The 16,405-nt window shown below is 41.1% G+C and overlaps 1 protein-coding gene across 7 annotated transcripts in view; it reads right to left on the bottom strand.

Annotated features, from left to right (window-relative positions):
* Positions 1-9,813: 9,813 nt before the first annotated feature.
* GNAS (GNAS complex locus) overlaps positions 9,814-16,405 on the bottom strand; it is a 180,376-nt gene continuing 173,784 nt past the window's right edge. For 4 of the 7 annotated variants that reach the window (XM_083618941.1, XM_083618943.1, XM_083618946.1 and 1 more), the window contains exons 11-12: positions 15,432-15,502; positions 9,814-13,495 (exon numbers count right to left, since the gene is read on the bottom strand). In XM_083618941.1, the coding sequence (XP_083475067.1) occupies positions 13,349-13,495; positions 15,432-15,502 (218 nt within the window). In that variant the 3' untranslated portion in view covers positions 9,814-13,348. The remainder of the gene's footprint in view (positions 13,496-15,431; positions 15,503-16,405) is intronic. The other 3 variants (XM_083618944.1, XM_083618947.1, XM_083618942.1) reach the window with 2 other exon arrangements.

Raw genomic sequence — 16,405 nt, 5'->3', positions numbered from 1 at the left:
CATTTTGGATCCTATTCAACTCAGTACATAACAACATCCATGACAGATGGCCAATTTTCCAAACTAATTATGGCTCCTCTCCTTAAAAACCACCAGCTCCACGACAACCTGACTCCAAGGTCTCCTCCTGCCCCCGCCCCCGAGCACAAACTTATTTTGGGACATATGAGTGCACAATTCAAACAACAAACTTTTGGTACTTCAGTTGTACAAGTAAAGCATGAATTGGTGCAACATATTTCTTGTATGATTAATAAAGAGATAACACCGGTGCAGGACCGAAGACTTTCCACACAATTTTTATTCCCCCTTTAAAATGTTAAGTTAAAATTTAAGTTAAACGTTATGGCTTCACAATGTCTCTGAGACAGGGTCTGACAGCCTAAATAATGCTAACAGGTTAGTTTGTAACATCCAGATTGTTAATATTTCATTACCAAACAACAAGAATGAATGGACCATGCCATAATCAAGGTGCCCAAACAGCAAGGAATATTGAAATAGCTTGTTACTTGCTCTTTGATGAAAGCTCCAAGCTTGCCTTGCACTAAACGGCAAGCCATTTCACTTCTCTGAAATTAGAGTGCAGCATATCCTGCATTCTGTTAATGCTGAAGTTTTCAAGTTTGGCCCTCCCTGAAACACTTTCCATATTAGCCTGTCTGCAAAATAAGCATATTGGCAAAGCCTTAGTATGTAAACTCAGTTCTGTTACTGGTTTAAGTGCTGTGTTATTTTCAAAATCCATATATAAAGAGATTACAGTGGTACTTCGGGTTACATATGCTTCAGGTTACAGACTCCGCTAACCCAGAAATAGTGCTTCAGGTTAAGAACTTTGCTTCAGGATGAGAACAGAAATTGTGCTCCGGCGGCGCAGCGGCAGCAGGAGGCCCCATTAGCTAAAGTGGTGCAAGTTCAGGTTCAGGTTCAGAACAGTTTCAGGATAAGTACGGACCTCCGGAACAAATTAAATACTTAACCCGAGGTATGTGGAAGTCCTCAGTTGATGATTTCCATTTCCTACAATTCTCTCCTATCAGGACAATTGTTACTTAAGGTTCTGCGAACGCAGTTTGCGGTTACGCTGAAGACCGATGGCGTATTAGTTGTGATCACTGGGGTCAACATTTACATTTCCTGCTCCTGAAAAGTACCATTTGGATTTTGTTTGGTTTTTCCTCCCAGCTGTGCCTTCTGTCTTGGATGGATTGGATCAGCTTAATAAAAACATCATTGGAACAATAAGGAGGTTGCATAATGTTGTGAAATTGAACCTGTTGTTGATTTACATATCACAGCTGGGATTTTGTCACCGTGACACTTTTATGAACTCAAATGAGACCCATACCTTTAACCCCTAATCGTTGCAGGCGAGGTAAAGACTGCATCTACTACATGGGCTCATTTCCAAACTTTTCCAAGGCATCCTGGGCTTTCTTCAAAAGTTATTACAGATTGAAGAACCCTTTGTACATCCAATAATTCACACCCACATGGGTGACATACGGATCTGTAGGGATATTTTTTCATCTAGAAAAGGGCATAATTTATTTATTTTTAATGCAGATACGTAGTAGCCATAGGATAAATTTAAAAGCAGATTTTGAACACTTCAAAAATATTATAGTCTAAGGAAGGTGTGCAAAAATAACTGCATTTATAGAATATTGGCTTCTGCAGCCCAGTGGTAGAGGACATGCTTTATCTGCAAAAGGCTCCCCTATTCAATCCCTGATATCTCCAAGCAGTGCTGGGTAGATCCTGTCTGAAACCCTGGAGACCAACTTCTACTAAGAGTAGACAATACTAAGAAAGATGGACCAATGGTGTGATTCGGAATAGGGCAGATTCCTATGAGGACTAAACTACATTAGTCAAAAAATGTTTTGAATTCGTTATAAACATGCAACACTGGATGGCTCCAGAGAACAAAACACACACACACACACACAAAAACCCAACTCAAACAAAAAACAACTAAGCGTTTTTGACATGCCCCCCCCTTTTAACAATTTAATTTCTGACTTACTTATAGTGGGTTTTTTTGCTGTGTGTAGATCCACCATGAATGTCAAGATACAAACATTCAAGGCCCAAGCCCCAACCTGCTTAGGTTTCTGTGAGGAGCTTGCACTAGGTCAGTGGAGCTACTGACTAGCTTTGTTTCCCTTCCAGTAGCACCTTAAAGACCAACTAAGTTAGTTCTTGGTATGAGCTTTCGTGTGCATGCACACTTCTTCAGATACACTGAAACAGAAGTTGCCAGATCCTTCTATATAGTGAGAAGGTGGGGAGGGGTATTACTCAGAAGGGTGGTGGGAATGGGTGATTAGCAGATAGCTGTGATGAGCCTGTTGACGACTCTTAACGACTGCAATAGGTCTTACAGGAAAAAGCAAGGGGTGAGAAGGTGAAAATGAGTTGCAATTCAGCAGCTTCTCTTTCCAGTCTATTTCTGAAATTCCTTTGTAATAAACGGACATAAATCGGACATCAAGAATCACAAGACAGAGAAACCAGTAGGAGAACACTTCAATCTCCCAGGACATTCTATACAAGATCTCAAAGTAGCTGTATTACTACAAAGGAATTTCAGAAATAGACTGGAAAGAGAAGCTGCTGAATTGCAACTCATTACCAAACTTAAAACCATGGAGAGACCTGGTCTGAACAAAGACATTGGATTCTTATCTCATTATACATGACAAAGCCATTTTTCACCTTCTCACCCCTTGCTTTTTCCTGTAAGACCTATTGCAGTCGTTAAGAGTCGTCAACAGGCTCATCACAGCTATCTGCTAATCACCCATTCCCACCACCCTTCTGAGTAATACCCCTCCCCACCTTCTCACTATATAGAAGGATCTGGCAACTTCTGTTTCAGTGTATCTGAAGAAGTGTGCATGCACACGAAGGCTCATACCAAGAACTAACTTAGTTGGTCTTTAAGGTGCTACTGGAAGGAAAAAAATTTTTTTGTTTTGACTATGGCAGACCAACACGGCTACCTATCTGTAATTTGTTTCCCTTGAGCATCTGATCCCTATGCCCTATTGCAAAAAGCTTTTGCACACCACTTGCCACGCAGCAGGTGTGTGTACACAGTTTGTTTCACGCTCCCTTGGGCTCATGCAACTAGCTTCATAGTACTTTGGATCTTCACCAGAATCTGTTAAATTGTTATGTATGTTTCTGAAATTATGAAATGCAATAAAAAAGTAAAAACGTTAGAGATGTTCAGAGAAAGGCTAGCAAATACAGAAGCCATGGTAATTATGGCTACCCTGCTCACATATAAATAATATAGTAAGTACAGAGAATTACAATGATCAGAAGTATAGCATGCCAACTTTGGCATTCTCACCAACAAGTGTCTCCCCCCCCCCCTTCACATACATTCACATGAATTATTGCAGGTAAGCCATGAACTGGCAAAGATTAATAAGAAACTGGGTCAGCTATTTTGGTTAGCTAAACCTTCTCAAAAGCCTGTTTTGGGACAATGGATAGGGTGGACCATTGTTCTGCCCCCTCAGGGTTCAGTTAGTGATAGCAAACCTGTGTGTTAGTATTAGGTAAAAGGAATAACAGTGCTGCCTTTCCCCCTTTTTAGACCCCGAGGGAGGTTGAGAAATGTAGGCACTGCAATATTCTACTTTCTATTGGCTCTGCCAGAGAGCATGAAAACACCTCCTTTCCTCCTTTGTAGTCTTGTGGCAGTCTAGTGATGGCAAACCCAAAAAGAAGGAAGAACTCACTTTGTCCTTAAAGAGCTCCACAGAGAACTTCATAAAAAGCTTTGAACCATCTTCATTCAGAGCCATAGAACAGCCTATTGGGCTGTAATATTTCTACATGCCCCTTGATTATCTTCAATAAATCCATGTATAAGGGCTCTGTGGATGAAATATACTTGGAGTCCTGCAGTGATTTCATGCTCTTTATTGCAGCTTGTAAAACAGTGTTGAATTCCCACCAAACCTCAGGCCTTTATATACATTATTTACACAATGAGTCCTGTCTGATTGGCTGATTCTGCTTTCCCTCCTGGAGCCTGATTGGTTCTCCTACAGGCCAATCTCCTACAGGCCAATCAGTTGTTGCATTCAACAATCCTACCAGCCTAACTGGCTGATTAATTTCCTACTGGAGCCTGATTGGTCTTCTCCTGCAAGCCAATCAGTTGTTGCATTCTAGGATCCTACCTGCCTACTGTTCTAGTATCCAAGCTTATTACATAACAGTGGAGTTTTGTTAATACTATCCAGAAAGAGAGAGAAATCTTAGACGGAACCACCATATCTATAGTTTTTTCCCCAGGATTCTGGGAAATTTGAACAGACCATCAGTACTTCAAATTTTACAGGTAGGTGCCGTTTGGAAGCTCCTATCCCTTCATCCTCCAGTATACCTGAAGGAGCATCTCCACCTCCATCGTTCTGCCCGGACATTGAGGTCCAGTGCTGAGGGCCTTCTGACGGTTCCCTCAATGTGAGAAGCCAAGTTACAGGGAACCAGGCAGAGGGCCTTCTCGGTAGTGGCACCCGCCCTGTGGAACGCCTCCCACCAAATGTCAAAGAGAAAAATTACTACCAAACATTTAGAAGACATCTGAAGGCAGCCCTGTTTAGGGAAGCTTTTAATGTTTAATAGGTTATTGTATTTTATTGTTTTGTTGGAAGCCGCCCAGAGTGGCTGGGGAAACCCAGCCAGATGGGCAGGGTATAAATAATAATTGGGATTATTATTATTATTATTATTATTATTATTATTATTATTATTATTTTGCAGATAGACCCTTGATGTTACAATGTAGAGATGGGAACTTGAACAAAATCCAGTCATGGGGCTGAGTGCAATAGCATTCTCCCCACTCTGAATTGCTTTTGACCCACCAAACTATAGGCAATGTATCAGCCACATCTGGGACTTGGTTTTGCTTCCTGCCATTGGGACTACTTTTCCCATGTCAATCTATCACAAGGTGTGTGCATGTGCTTTTCTGGAACATCTCATGTTTTGCAAGCCTCTCCCATCTGCTCTCATGCATTCAGCAACCTAGGTAGAACTTAACTGAAGCATTTGTTTGCCCAGAATTCGTGTGTGCGTGTGCGCAATAATAATAATTTTTATTTATACCCCGCCCAAAACCGGGCTCACAGCAGCCAACATCAAATGTATAACACATTAACATAAAACCAGGCAATCAATTGAAATACATCCTAAAATCAGATCAGGATCAGAATAAAATCCAATCAGATGGCAACCCACAGATTAGGCTTGGGGACCTTAAATGCTCACCAGGCCCAACTGTTTGTGCTGAATTTATATGAGCCTGTGAGAAAAATTGGGGGGCCACTTTCATACAAGTTCTTATGAAAGGGGAGCGGGAGTCAGACTGAACTCTGACCAAAGGCCTGGCGGAACAGCTCCATCTTGCAGGCCCTGCGGAAAGATGTCAAATCCCACAGGGCCCTAGTTTCTTGTGGCAGAGCGTTCCACCAGGCTGGGGCCACAGCCTAAAAGGCCCTGGCTCTGGTTGAGGCCAGCCTAACCTCCCTGTGGCCCGGGACCTCCAAGGTGTTTTTGTTTGAAGACCGTAAGGTCCTCCATGGGACATGCCAGGAGAGGTGGTCCTGTAGGTAAGTTGGGCCGTTTAGGATGTCTGAAAATTAGGCCTCCTGGAACCCAAACTGGCTGATTTGGGTAGAACTGAGATTCAGTTGGAAAGGGCTGTACTGACAGCAAATGGGGCAGTCTGTGCATCCAGGCAGTCTGTGTGCTCTCCACCCTCCAAACCATATTTAATTTGGGCTTTAAATCCTGATTAAGCACTGTGCTAGGTCCCCGAAACAGTTTCTGGCCCAGACCCAAGTTGGTCCTAGATCATCCCAGGTCAGATTGGAGCTGCTCCAAAGTGCCGGATCAGGAGCTCTGTGCACAGCCTTACCTAGCTACCTAATCTGATGTTTTCAAGGAGAAATCTACTGCCAAGGACTCACCAACTGTTGGCCACTTTCAAGGTAACCGAGCTTGGATTAATTTAGAAGGACAAAATAATCTTAAACAAGCATCAAGTATGGGAAAATACCAGTACTTTATTTCTTAAATAATAAAAAAGGTCCTATTAAAACATTTCAGTACATTTGTTGATGTGTTTATGGTTCTGAATTATTTTATTGTGCTTCTGATTTGATGTGTTGAGTTGGCCTTCAGTTTTTTTTATATATAAAAAAATTCCTGGATGTTTCAATAAATGTTTGCATAAAACACACATGCCCTTTTAAAGAAAAATCAACATGGCAGTAAGCACCAGAAATACACCGGCTTAATTTCAAGATTTTTATACCCCGTTTCTGATGTAACACCCAAGTGAACCAAGGAAGGTGCACATTAAAAACATGTTTATACGTGTGCCTGTTACTGGGCAAACAGTTCTAAAATATCAAACCAATTGTTACCACCTCTTGCGAGGTCTGATCTTCCAGTGGCCTTTGTGACACCGAACTTAGAGGTCAGTAAAACACTCTACAGAGGTACCTCGGTTTAAGAACAGCCCTGTTTACAAACTATTCGGTTTATGAACTCTACAAAACCGGAAGTAGTGTCCCGGTTTGCGAACTTTACCTCGGTGTAAGAATGGAAGCCGAATGGTGGAAGGGCACAGGCGGCGGGAGGCCTCATTAGGGAAAGCGTGCCTTGGTTTAAGAATGGACTTCCGGAACGGATTAAGTTTGTAAACCGAGGAACCACTGTACGTGGCAGTGCCCTGAAGAGCGTTCAGAAGCATCAACTGATGCAAAGTGCAGCCGCTTGACTATTACACAGGGACTTGCTATGTGGGACATAGAATTCCACCATTCTTAACTCATTTCCAATTTGTTTCTGAGCTCCCTTGTACCAGGCTATCTCAAGAACCTCCTCCACCTACCCATTCATTCAGGTAAGTGACTGAGACCTTACTTGGTGTTCCCCTGCAATTGGAAAAGATGTACGGTATGTGGGCACATAGAACAGGACCTTCACTTGTACCCAGGCCCCCCAACGCTCTCCCGCCCGCCTCACTCTTTTGCCTTTCATCAACTCATGAAAACATTTTTTATTTCTAGAGGGCCTTTGGGGGTGGAGTAAATATGAAAGGGATATATCCCAAATTATTATTATTATTATTATTATTATTATATAAAGTAACTTCTGCCATATTTAATTCTGGGTGTTTCTACCATTCTTACTGTTTGGGGATTTTATACATTTTATTAGCTACCTTGGATGCTTGTTAAACAGAAAGGAGGAATGCAAATATTGAAATGTTACTAGTTCTCTTTCAGTGTGTGGCTCTGCTTGATAAATGCATTCAATAGCATTTTTTTGCTGGACTAATGCCTCATTCAAAAGGTTTACTCAAATGGGACTTCAATTCCCTAATAATTGTGCATAGGATGCTTACCATTCTGATTTCACATCCAAGTAGGGTCAGAATGAAGCCATGTTTGTTGGTGTGCAGAACAGTGACGTTATCTCTGCTAAGCAGACGGTGGAAATGGCAGCAGAAACTACTACTGTAGTTTCAATCACACATAACTTGTTACAGAGGTTCAGAGTATTAACTCTGAAGAGGGAAGCATCAGAATACAATCCACTCTAGCTCCTCAAGTTAGAAATTACCTTGCGTGGAGATCCACATGGAATCACTCCTGTCAATACCTGCAGCATTAATTTGGCAGGAGCACCATGCAGCCTGTTAAAAAGACTAGCTTCTCCATGGAACATCACCAACATGTTTGCAAACGTTACTGTACCTTGTGGTGACAAATACTAACCCCCCCCCCAAAAAAAACTTATTTCAGTTGTGACACCCCATCTGGGTTAGGGAAGCATCAATACTGATATAATTCCACGATCATTATTATTTCCCAAAGCATTTAACTGAGTGAACTGTATTCGTTGTATCTTTTATCTTCTCTATTATTTTCTTACTGCCTGCTGCCACTGTTGTTTTTATCTGTGGTTTCAATTTAAGGGCTTTTGTAAGCCATATATTTTTTTAATCTTTTATGGATGATTAAGATGAAAACTGTTATGATACTGGTCTGTATTATGTGGCAAGGTGAGTGCTTGAGAAGATTCTGCACTTATGTTGCAATCATAGCATTCAGTGCATGCTTTGGGGTGGCAAAGAAAATGCAACACAACCAGCTAGCATGGAAGTCTGTTTCTGTCATTATTCCCACTAGCACAGAACCAATCACCAACAGTCAAGGCCCCGATTAGAATTCCTCCTTCAACTGATGTGCTTATATGGGAGGTAGAACAGGATCCCACCTTATGGAACAATGTGGAACCAGTTGCTCTCAAAAATCTGACGCGCTTATCCCATCTCCGTTGACTCCTAAAAAACCTATTACTGAATGTGTTAACAGACTGCTTTTTAGATAGTATCACTCTAACTGCATTTCAGGCTTTTAAAAATGTACTTTAACCTTTAATGTAAATTTGATCAAATGGAGTATTTTACTTAATGTAAATGCTTGATAGCATTATTTTCCCTTAAAAAAATATCAATGGTGATTTTCCCGATTTGAAAGGCCTGATGAAATACAGTCATACCTCAGAAGTCGAACAGAATCCGTTCCGTAAATCTGTCCATCTTCCGAGACGTTTGGAAACCGAGGCACGGCTTCTGATTGGCTGCAGGAAGCTCCTGCAGCCAATCGGAAGCAGCAGAACCCATGTTGGACGTTTGGGTTCCAAAGAATGTTCACAAACTGGGACATTCACTTATGGGTTTGCAGCATTCGACTTCTGAGGTACGCCTTTATTTTACCTTTGCAACAAAAGCTGCTGCTTTTGTATGACATTTTTGGGGGCATCGTATGAAAATAGGAACTGTGTGGGATACAGATAATGATTAAGTGGGCACTTTCTTTTACCACCCTCAAGGAGAAGCCATGAATCATGATCAATAACTTACCTTTATGGTGCAGAAGCCATGACCCCACGGATCTGGTTCTGAGTTGCTCCAACAACAAATAAAAACCATTAACTATCGGTACACCTATGCCATTTTGTCTTTCGTTTTTATAGCTTTACTGGAGTCGTATAGGATCAGACTATGCAAAAGTGTCTCCACCCTGCCATGGACTGGGTCCAATGGCTTTGCCATGAGGAATAAACCAAGGAAAACACAAAATATCACACTATCAATGCTATGTTCCTGGGGGGGAAAAACATGATCCAGAGTGTGGTGCAAATATGGTAAAATATTTTGGGAATTAACTCAATCAGGTCTCAGTGCTCTTTCATTCTCAGCATATTCCCATTAGTATAATAAAGTGGCAAAACAGCACCATTGATTCCTGGAAACATTTAGCGCCCTAATACTTGTTTTGCTAAATAAAAATGTTTGGTTAGAATGTTATTTCTACAGCACAGAGTCTTGTTTTGAAAACCACACTCTCTCTACAATTTATTATTCTCATTTGTACAAAATACCTAAAGTATTCAGACTAAATGCAGGAGACCAGCATGCTGAGGGTTATGTTTTTAAATCCAAATGTTTTGGAATTAACACACTTGCAAAAGAAAACCCTCCTCAAACATTATCTTCAGTTAGTAATTTAAAAAACCCTGAGCTTACCCAACGAAAGAGTTGCACAACTTCAACAAACCAAAATATTTCTCCACAGTAGAGATCCTTTAAAAGGGCCAACCAAGCACGGTTAATAGCAAAAATCTAGTGTGGGGGAATTTATAGACTTTCATTTTGGCTTCACAGTGGAATTCGTGACACATCTTGGTCAATAGACAGGATGCACATGTGTCCCTAAGACACTGAGTTGGCTTTATTGACAGAAGTGGTAGTAATTTTCTGAGAGTTGCAATGAATACTTGGGGAAGAAAATACACATTGGTTGTAAAAAGCCAGAAATTCCTGAAGCAGGTGACAGATGCAAATCCAGAATCCTCAATCCTGATTATTATTTGAACAGGAGGCTAAAAAAAAAAAAAAAAAAGTCCAAGGGAAAGATGAGCATTAGATTGGAATGGTTCAAACGACTGCAAAATTAAGTCAGCTAAATTAGAGACAGAAGAAAACACAGAATTAAATAGCAAGCATCAAAGCTTTATGGGTTTTTTTGTATTAAAAATAAAAACAAAACAAAGAGAAAAAGCTGTTAAAATAAGACTTGCATTTACCAGACCACCAAACTGCAAGAACTTAAAAGAGACAAACAGAGGCAATACTGAGATGAGACACATACACACACACACACACACCGCTCTCCATTCATTTGCAGCCAAAACTGGTTCCAAAACACTCCCTTCACCCACCCAACTTAAAAAAAGGATCTCAAACATTTCCATTCATATAAAGCTTTATAGGTGGTGTATTTTAAACGGCGTGTGTGCCCGTGTATGGCATGCACACACACCCTTTGTTACATATGCTTGCTTAATCTCTTCACCAATGGAAAGGGGTCTTTGCTACTGTTTAATAAAAGGCGATGCTTTTGTTTTTCTCAGTTCGTTCTATCCTTACTGATTTGTTTCTTGTATTATCTCCCCCCCTCTACCCCCCCCCCAGGTTTAAGAGGTAATAAAAATAGGTTTGGCACTAAACTTAGGTTTTTTGTTTTTTTACTTTTATAGCAAAAATTAAGGCTCACATTTTAAAGTGTGTGTGTGTGTGTGTTCTGCTCTATGGAATCCCATCAGGCACTAGCTAAGTCTTATACTGGCAAAGGTGTGTTTCTGGAACAGGCTTTGCAACGGATCGCAAACGCTCACAAGGCAGCTCATCCTAGTACGTTAAAATGGACCGTCTGCTAAATTTGAATTGGCTACACCGCAGGCCCAGGCTGCTATCCAAAGGAGCTATTATGGGAGCCTGAGGGAATTGCGGACACAGCTAGGGCTTCCTCAATTGTTTCGCACAACTGCAGTCCCCACATCTGATGAGGCAAGCTAGTATTTTTTAAAAAAAATCAGACTGGGCTTGGCTCTCATCAGGACACTGCAGCAATGGGAAACAGAAAGACTCAATGGCATGTTCTTGTCTTCTCCCCCTCACTTTTCACAGCATTGAAGTGTGTGTGTGTGTTTTGCAGTGAACAATGCAATTGTTTTTGTTCTACCTGGGTGAATGGTTCATACCTATTCTGCGTATATTAAAGGAGACAGGGAATTCCCCCCCCCCAATAGAGAATTAATTACACCTGTCCTCAACTCCTGCGGTTCTTAACGTTAAGGTTTCTGGCACTTGTAGAAATTATTGGCCACAGCACAGCTTCTAAAGTGGGACTTCTTCCCAAGAGAGAAACTAATGTCATGTCTGGTGGGTGTAAGATAAGCTAACGTGTAAAAAAGGCAATTAAAAAAATAATCGATGTATTGGAATCTAGATTTCCCCCTCGCCCCATTTTTCAGGATGGGGCAAAGGGGTGGCTTGAGTTAATGTAGTTGATCTAGATGTACAGCGGTAATTTTAGACTTTGTACAAATTTGTACATGTAGGTTCAGACACATGAAAAAGTAATACGCTCACAAAGACATAAAACACCTAAGTATAAAATATAAAGCGGTGTAGTTACTAAAATTACATGCTCTCTTATTGCTACAGTGATTTTTGCTCTTTGTTAAAAAAAACTGTACCACATGTTGTTCTAAGCATATGATTTGCATAAATTATTCAAGTTTAAGAAAAAAAAATCCACACTCCTCAACTTTAAGCTACTTATATAGTTAATATAAAACAAAAATTTAAAGTCTCTCTTTATTAAAAGAGAAATAAAATGTCGTTTGAAACTGAAATCAAGTGGCCAAATCCAGGGGTAAGGTAATTATGTTGCAATTATGGGAGTCTTATGCCCACGCAGAAATAGTGGCGGTGGAAAAGCATGTGACTGGCACAGAGACGGCCACCAGGCCTGTGCAATGCCTATGTGTTTGCTTTTTTTTGTTCTGTTTTTTGTCCTTTTGCACAAAAAAAAAAGACTATGAATGACAAAGACTAACATTTATAATTTGTAGCAAAATTTGGTTTATGTAGAAACAAGCCATGTTTTGCATTTGGATAGAGATTTAAATGAGTTAAAGCTAAAAATTAAAAAGCATGATGCTGCAACATCTGGTCACTTGTTGTAGACCTCACTTTTAAAGTGGTTACGTTTGCACGATTTGTACTTTTTTTTTTTAATACTAAACAGTATTTTTTTTCCTCCTCCTTTTATAAACCAGAAAAAAACCCTAAACTACAGATAAATTTTCCCTACCTTGAGCAACTGCTGCAGATAGGGTTGACAAAGCTGTACAGCGCAATCAAACATACTTACATCTTAGCTCATTGCACGGGTACAGCCATAATCAAGGCACAAAGATCTTCTACAAGTTATTTTTTTTTCAATAAAGTTGTACAAAATAATACATTTTACAGTCTGTACAAGAATAATAATCCAGCAGTAAAATAAAAATTGGGAAGAGAGGTTACGGGAAGGCAATAGAAGGAGAAGGGGAGAGAGAAAGAAGGGGAGACTGTGAGGACGACAGTCCAGATAATGATTTATATATATATGTATATATATATATATATCTATATAGCAGACAGGATCATCAGTGGACAAACTGAAAAAACAGTGTGTGGTTAACTCTTTCTGCAATCACAGGCCATAATGCAGTTCATTTAGCAATGTCCCCAGTCACCAGAGGACCGCCATGGTTCAACAACACCTTTCTGAAGGTAGCAGTTGGTTTTCTACTGTCTAGATCTGCTGTAGAATTGTCAGTATTTCCGCTCAAAAGTCACATTCAGAGGCAGAGAACCAAACTCAAGCACCTGTCCTTTCAACTTGGTCTGTGACTTGGCACCTTCTTGAGTCTGATGCAGTGAATGGATAACAAAGTTGAAATCATGGGATATAGGATTATGCCCACAACAGTGCTAATTACCTAAAGTTCTCTCTCCCATTTTCTCTTTTGTTTGTTTGCTTTTTAAATATTTAACTTTAATCCCAAATCCTCTCAGGTGTTCCACTTTCAGGGTGTTATTTATTATTATTATTATTATTTTGTTAATGACAGTGTTAAGAGAAAAAAAAACGCCCCCCTCCCTCCCGCCCCCGCTCGCAGAAATGGCCTTTTACATTTCATGGGCCGTCTCAAACTGTTCCAAGGGGGTGAAACAAGCAAGCTTAGAAGTGCTGCTATTTGTCCAGCAAGGAGAAAAGGTTGAGGGATGCAAATCAGAGGGAGATTGCAACAGTTTTTCTTCCACCCTATGTGGGCAAGGTTTTTTTTTTTCTTTTTAATAAGGAATAAGGAGTCCAAAACAGAGGAAAAGTGCTCTCCATCACAATAGCTCATATTGACGAAGGTGCATCCGTTGGATAATGTCCCGACAGTCATTGAAAACCCTCCGGATGTTTTCTGTATCCACTGCACAGGTGAAGTGAGGGTAGCAGTAGTGTCTTCCGTCTCCACTTGCTGTGCTGATTCTCTGCAAGAGGGACAAACACAGTATGTATGTGTATATATATATATATATATATATATATCTCTATCTCAAAAGCACGAGATGTCATGGAACAGGGTTAATGAGAATTGTACCTCATAGTGCCTTATCTCTTTCCCCCAACACCCCCGGCTCCAAGAATTCGATTTCCAGGGCAAAATGTCGAACAGAACAGAACTATGTCGGAACAAGTGGCAGGAAAACTTACAAAGATGCTAATTACGGTATTTGCCATTACCAAAAAGTCAGACTGATAATTCACTACAGTGGTACCTCTAGCTACAAACTTAATTCGTTCCGGAGGTCCGTTCTTAACCTGAAGCTGTTCTTAACTAGAGGTGTGCTTTTGCTAATGTGCCGCCGAAACACGATTTATGTTCTCATCCTAGGGTAAAGTTCTCAACTCGAGGTAACTCTTCCAGGTTAGCAGAATTTGTAACCTGAAGCGTTTGTAACTCGAGGTACCACTGTACAAAATGTGCAATTTTCCTTCAAAACCTGCTAGTATCCAGGTAGAGAAAGGACACTTTTTCTAAACCAACATTCTTCTGTGATCACTACCAATGATCACTGACACAAAATCGTTATTCAGCAAAACCAATACGCCGATCCCATCGCCCTCAGGAGTGTGTCCTGGTGGTCAAAAGCAGCATTGGACCTCCCTCCTTCCAGGCTAAAAGAGAGAGCTCTGACCTCAGAGACGTAGAGGTGATGTTGGATCGCCCGGTCCCTGCCATAATGTACGCAGCCCCTGATGCTCCCGGAGGACCCCTGGTCCTTCCAGAGGCATGCTGGAGGCGGACCAAGGAAAGACACTAATCCAAAGGATTCATTACCTTCCCAGTCCCCTGCCAATGCACCAGACCCAAGGAGAAAATCACGTTAACCTGAGAATTGGACGTCTTTAATTCTATTTAGATCTCTCCCGCTCAGAAAAAGCAAGAGCACTACTTTTACCATCTCTTCTGCCCTGCCAGCAAGAACCCAGAGAGGAACAGGGTAAGGTGGAAGAAATTCCTGTAGTGTCACCCCTCCACCACCTCTCTTCAAACCTTAAGAATGCACTATAGATGTACAGTTCCAGAATGAGATTATGCTACAGATGAGCTGCACAGCTAAATCCATCCATTTCAGTCTTGCTGCAACTCGGTTGTCGGCCACTGCATCGCATTTTGTTCCCCTGCATGCATTTTGTGCACCTCGCTCCCCCTCCCAAGTAAAATGCACATTTCGATATGTTCACCAGTGAAATACATATTTGCATGCATCTTTCTGTATTAAACAAACAAGCAAGCAAGCACAAACTACATTTTACATACGGAAAATGCAGGGCAGAATCTGCAAGCGTGCCTGGGGTAGTTCTGCTGCGAAAAGCAAATGAAACAAATCCTGCCCCATACGTAAGATTACATGAGGGAAAGGTGACAGCAGGGCAAGCCCAAGACTTTTGCCACTGAAAGCACACAATGAGAGGGGGAATGCACCCATATCTCTTGCAACATCACAGAAGGTGCTGGGATACAGCCTCTAGAATTCTCCTCTGCTGCTGCTTGTAAAAAATAATAACAATGCCGCTAATCCAAGCAGCTGATCATGCCAATGAAAAAAAGACATGCAGCTCTAAATGCAGTTGCACGCGTTTGATTCGCGCAGTGAAAATGGCAAAAACAGCCTGAAAAGAGAATTAAAGCTGCAAAAATGGAGTGAAAAGTGAAGGGAAAATGGATAGCAATCCCAGGAGGTTTTGCTGGTTTTTAAAAGGGGTTTCCAGAGGTTTAGAGAGTTGTTTACAGGCTTTTCAGATGGTGTTCCCCACGATACACAATTTCATGTACATGTACGGAATGGATTGCATTTAAAAGCAATGGAGGGTGCAGTCGGGGGAAGATACTCTTAGGAATACTGAGGAAAGCATACTTACAAGAAATTCATCTCTAATAAAATACTTGGCCCTTGTAACTCTAGGATCCTCACCAGGTTCCGGTATTGCTGCTCAATTAAAAAAAAAAAACCAAGAAGATTATCTTAAAATAGGAATTCATATAAATATCTTGGCTTGGATCCAAAGAAGTGAAAGGAAGCAATAGCTTAGCGCTAGTGGAATGCTTCTCGAGAGTGCACAACCACAATCTCGCAGGGGTTGCGTTATAGCATGAGAAACACCGTGAATAAGGAAGTTATAGGATGTAGCATATAGACTCTAGTGGGCCGTAAAAGGGAATTGAAAAGTACATTGCGCAAATCTTGGTCAGGTGTTTGCAAAAATGGAAGGACTTTTGTAAATAGCCTTTTCGCAAGCAGAAGAGGCTTTCGGATAATGAAAGGACATCTTTGGATCCAAGCTCTTATAATTTATGCACTGTCATCTAAAACTGTCTCTCTCCCCCCCCCACCCCCGGCTTCCAAATGCTTTTGGACTACGACGCCCAACCATGTTTGCTGAGGCTGATGGGAGTTGAAGTCCAAGACATTTGCAGGGCACCAGGTTGAGAAAGGCTGATCTAAAATCTATCGGGCTGAATGCAACTAAGTTACTGCGCAGAACAGAATGGGGTAGGAGGTGGGGGGAGGGAGAGGAACTTCTGTTGCGCGAGTAGAAGTCATTTCACTTGCAAAATGACATGGCTAGATGCAACCCACTATCTGGAAACTCTTCAATATAAGGTATCATTGGCATTGTTTTAACCAGATAAAGCATTCACCTTGTTTGAACTGCAACCGGCCTGATTGGAGGCGAAAGGCAGTTGTATCAAAGAAACAAAACAACATTTAATAATCGTGTACAGTTGTGCATCAAACAGGAGACAAATCTTGCATAACCTGACACTTCACAAAAAATTAATAGATTGAAAATAGCAAGCACGTGTCGTCTATCACTTAAGACTTACAGAGCAG

The sequence above is a fragment of the Podarcis filfolensis genome (genome assembly GCF_964270895.1).
Source record: "Podarcis filfolensis genome assembly, chromosome: 6".
Lineage (NCBI taxonomy): Eukaryota > Metazoa > Chordata > Lepidosauria > Squamata > Lacertidae > Podarcis > Podarcis filfolensis.
Note: the sequence above shows the minus strand (reverse complement) of the source record. Positions and strands in the feature narration are given on the sequence as shown.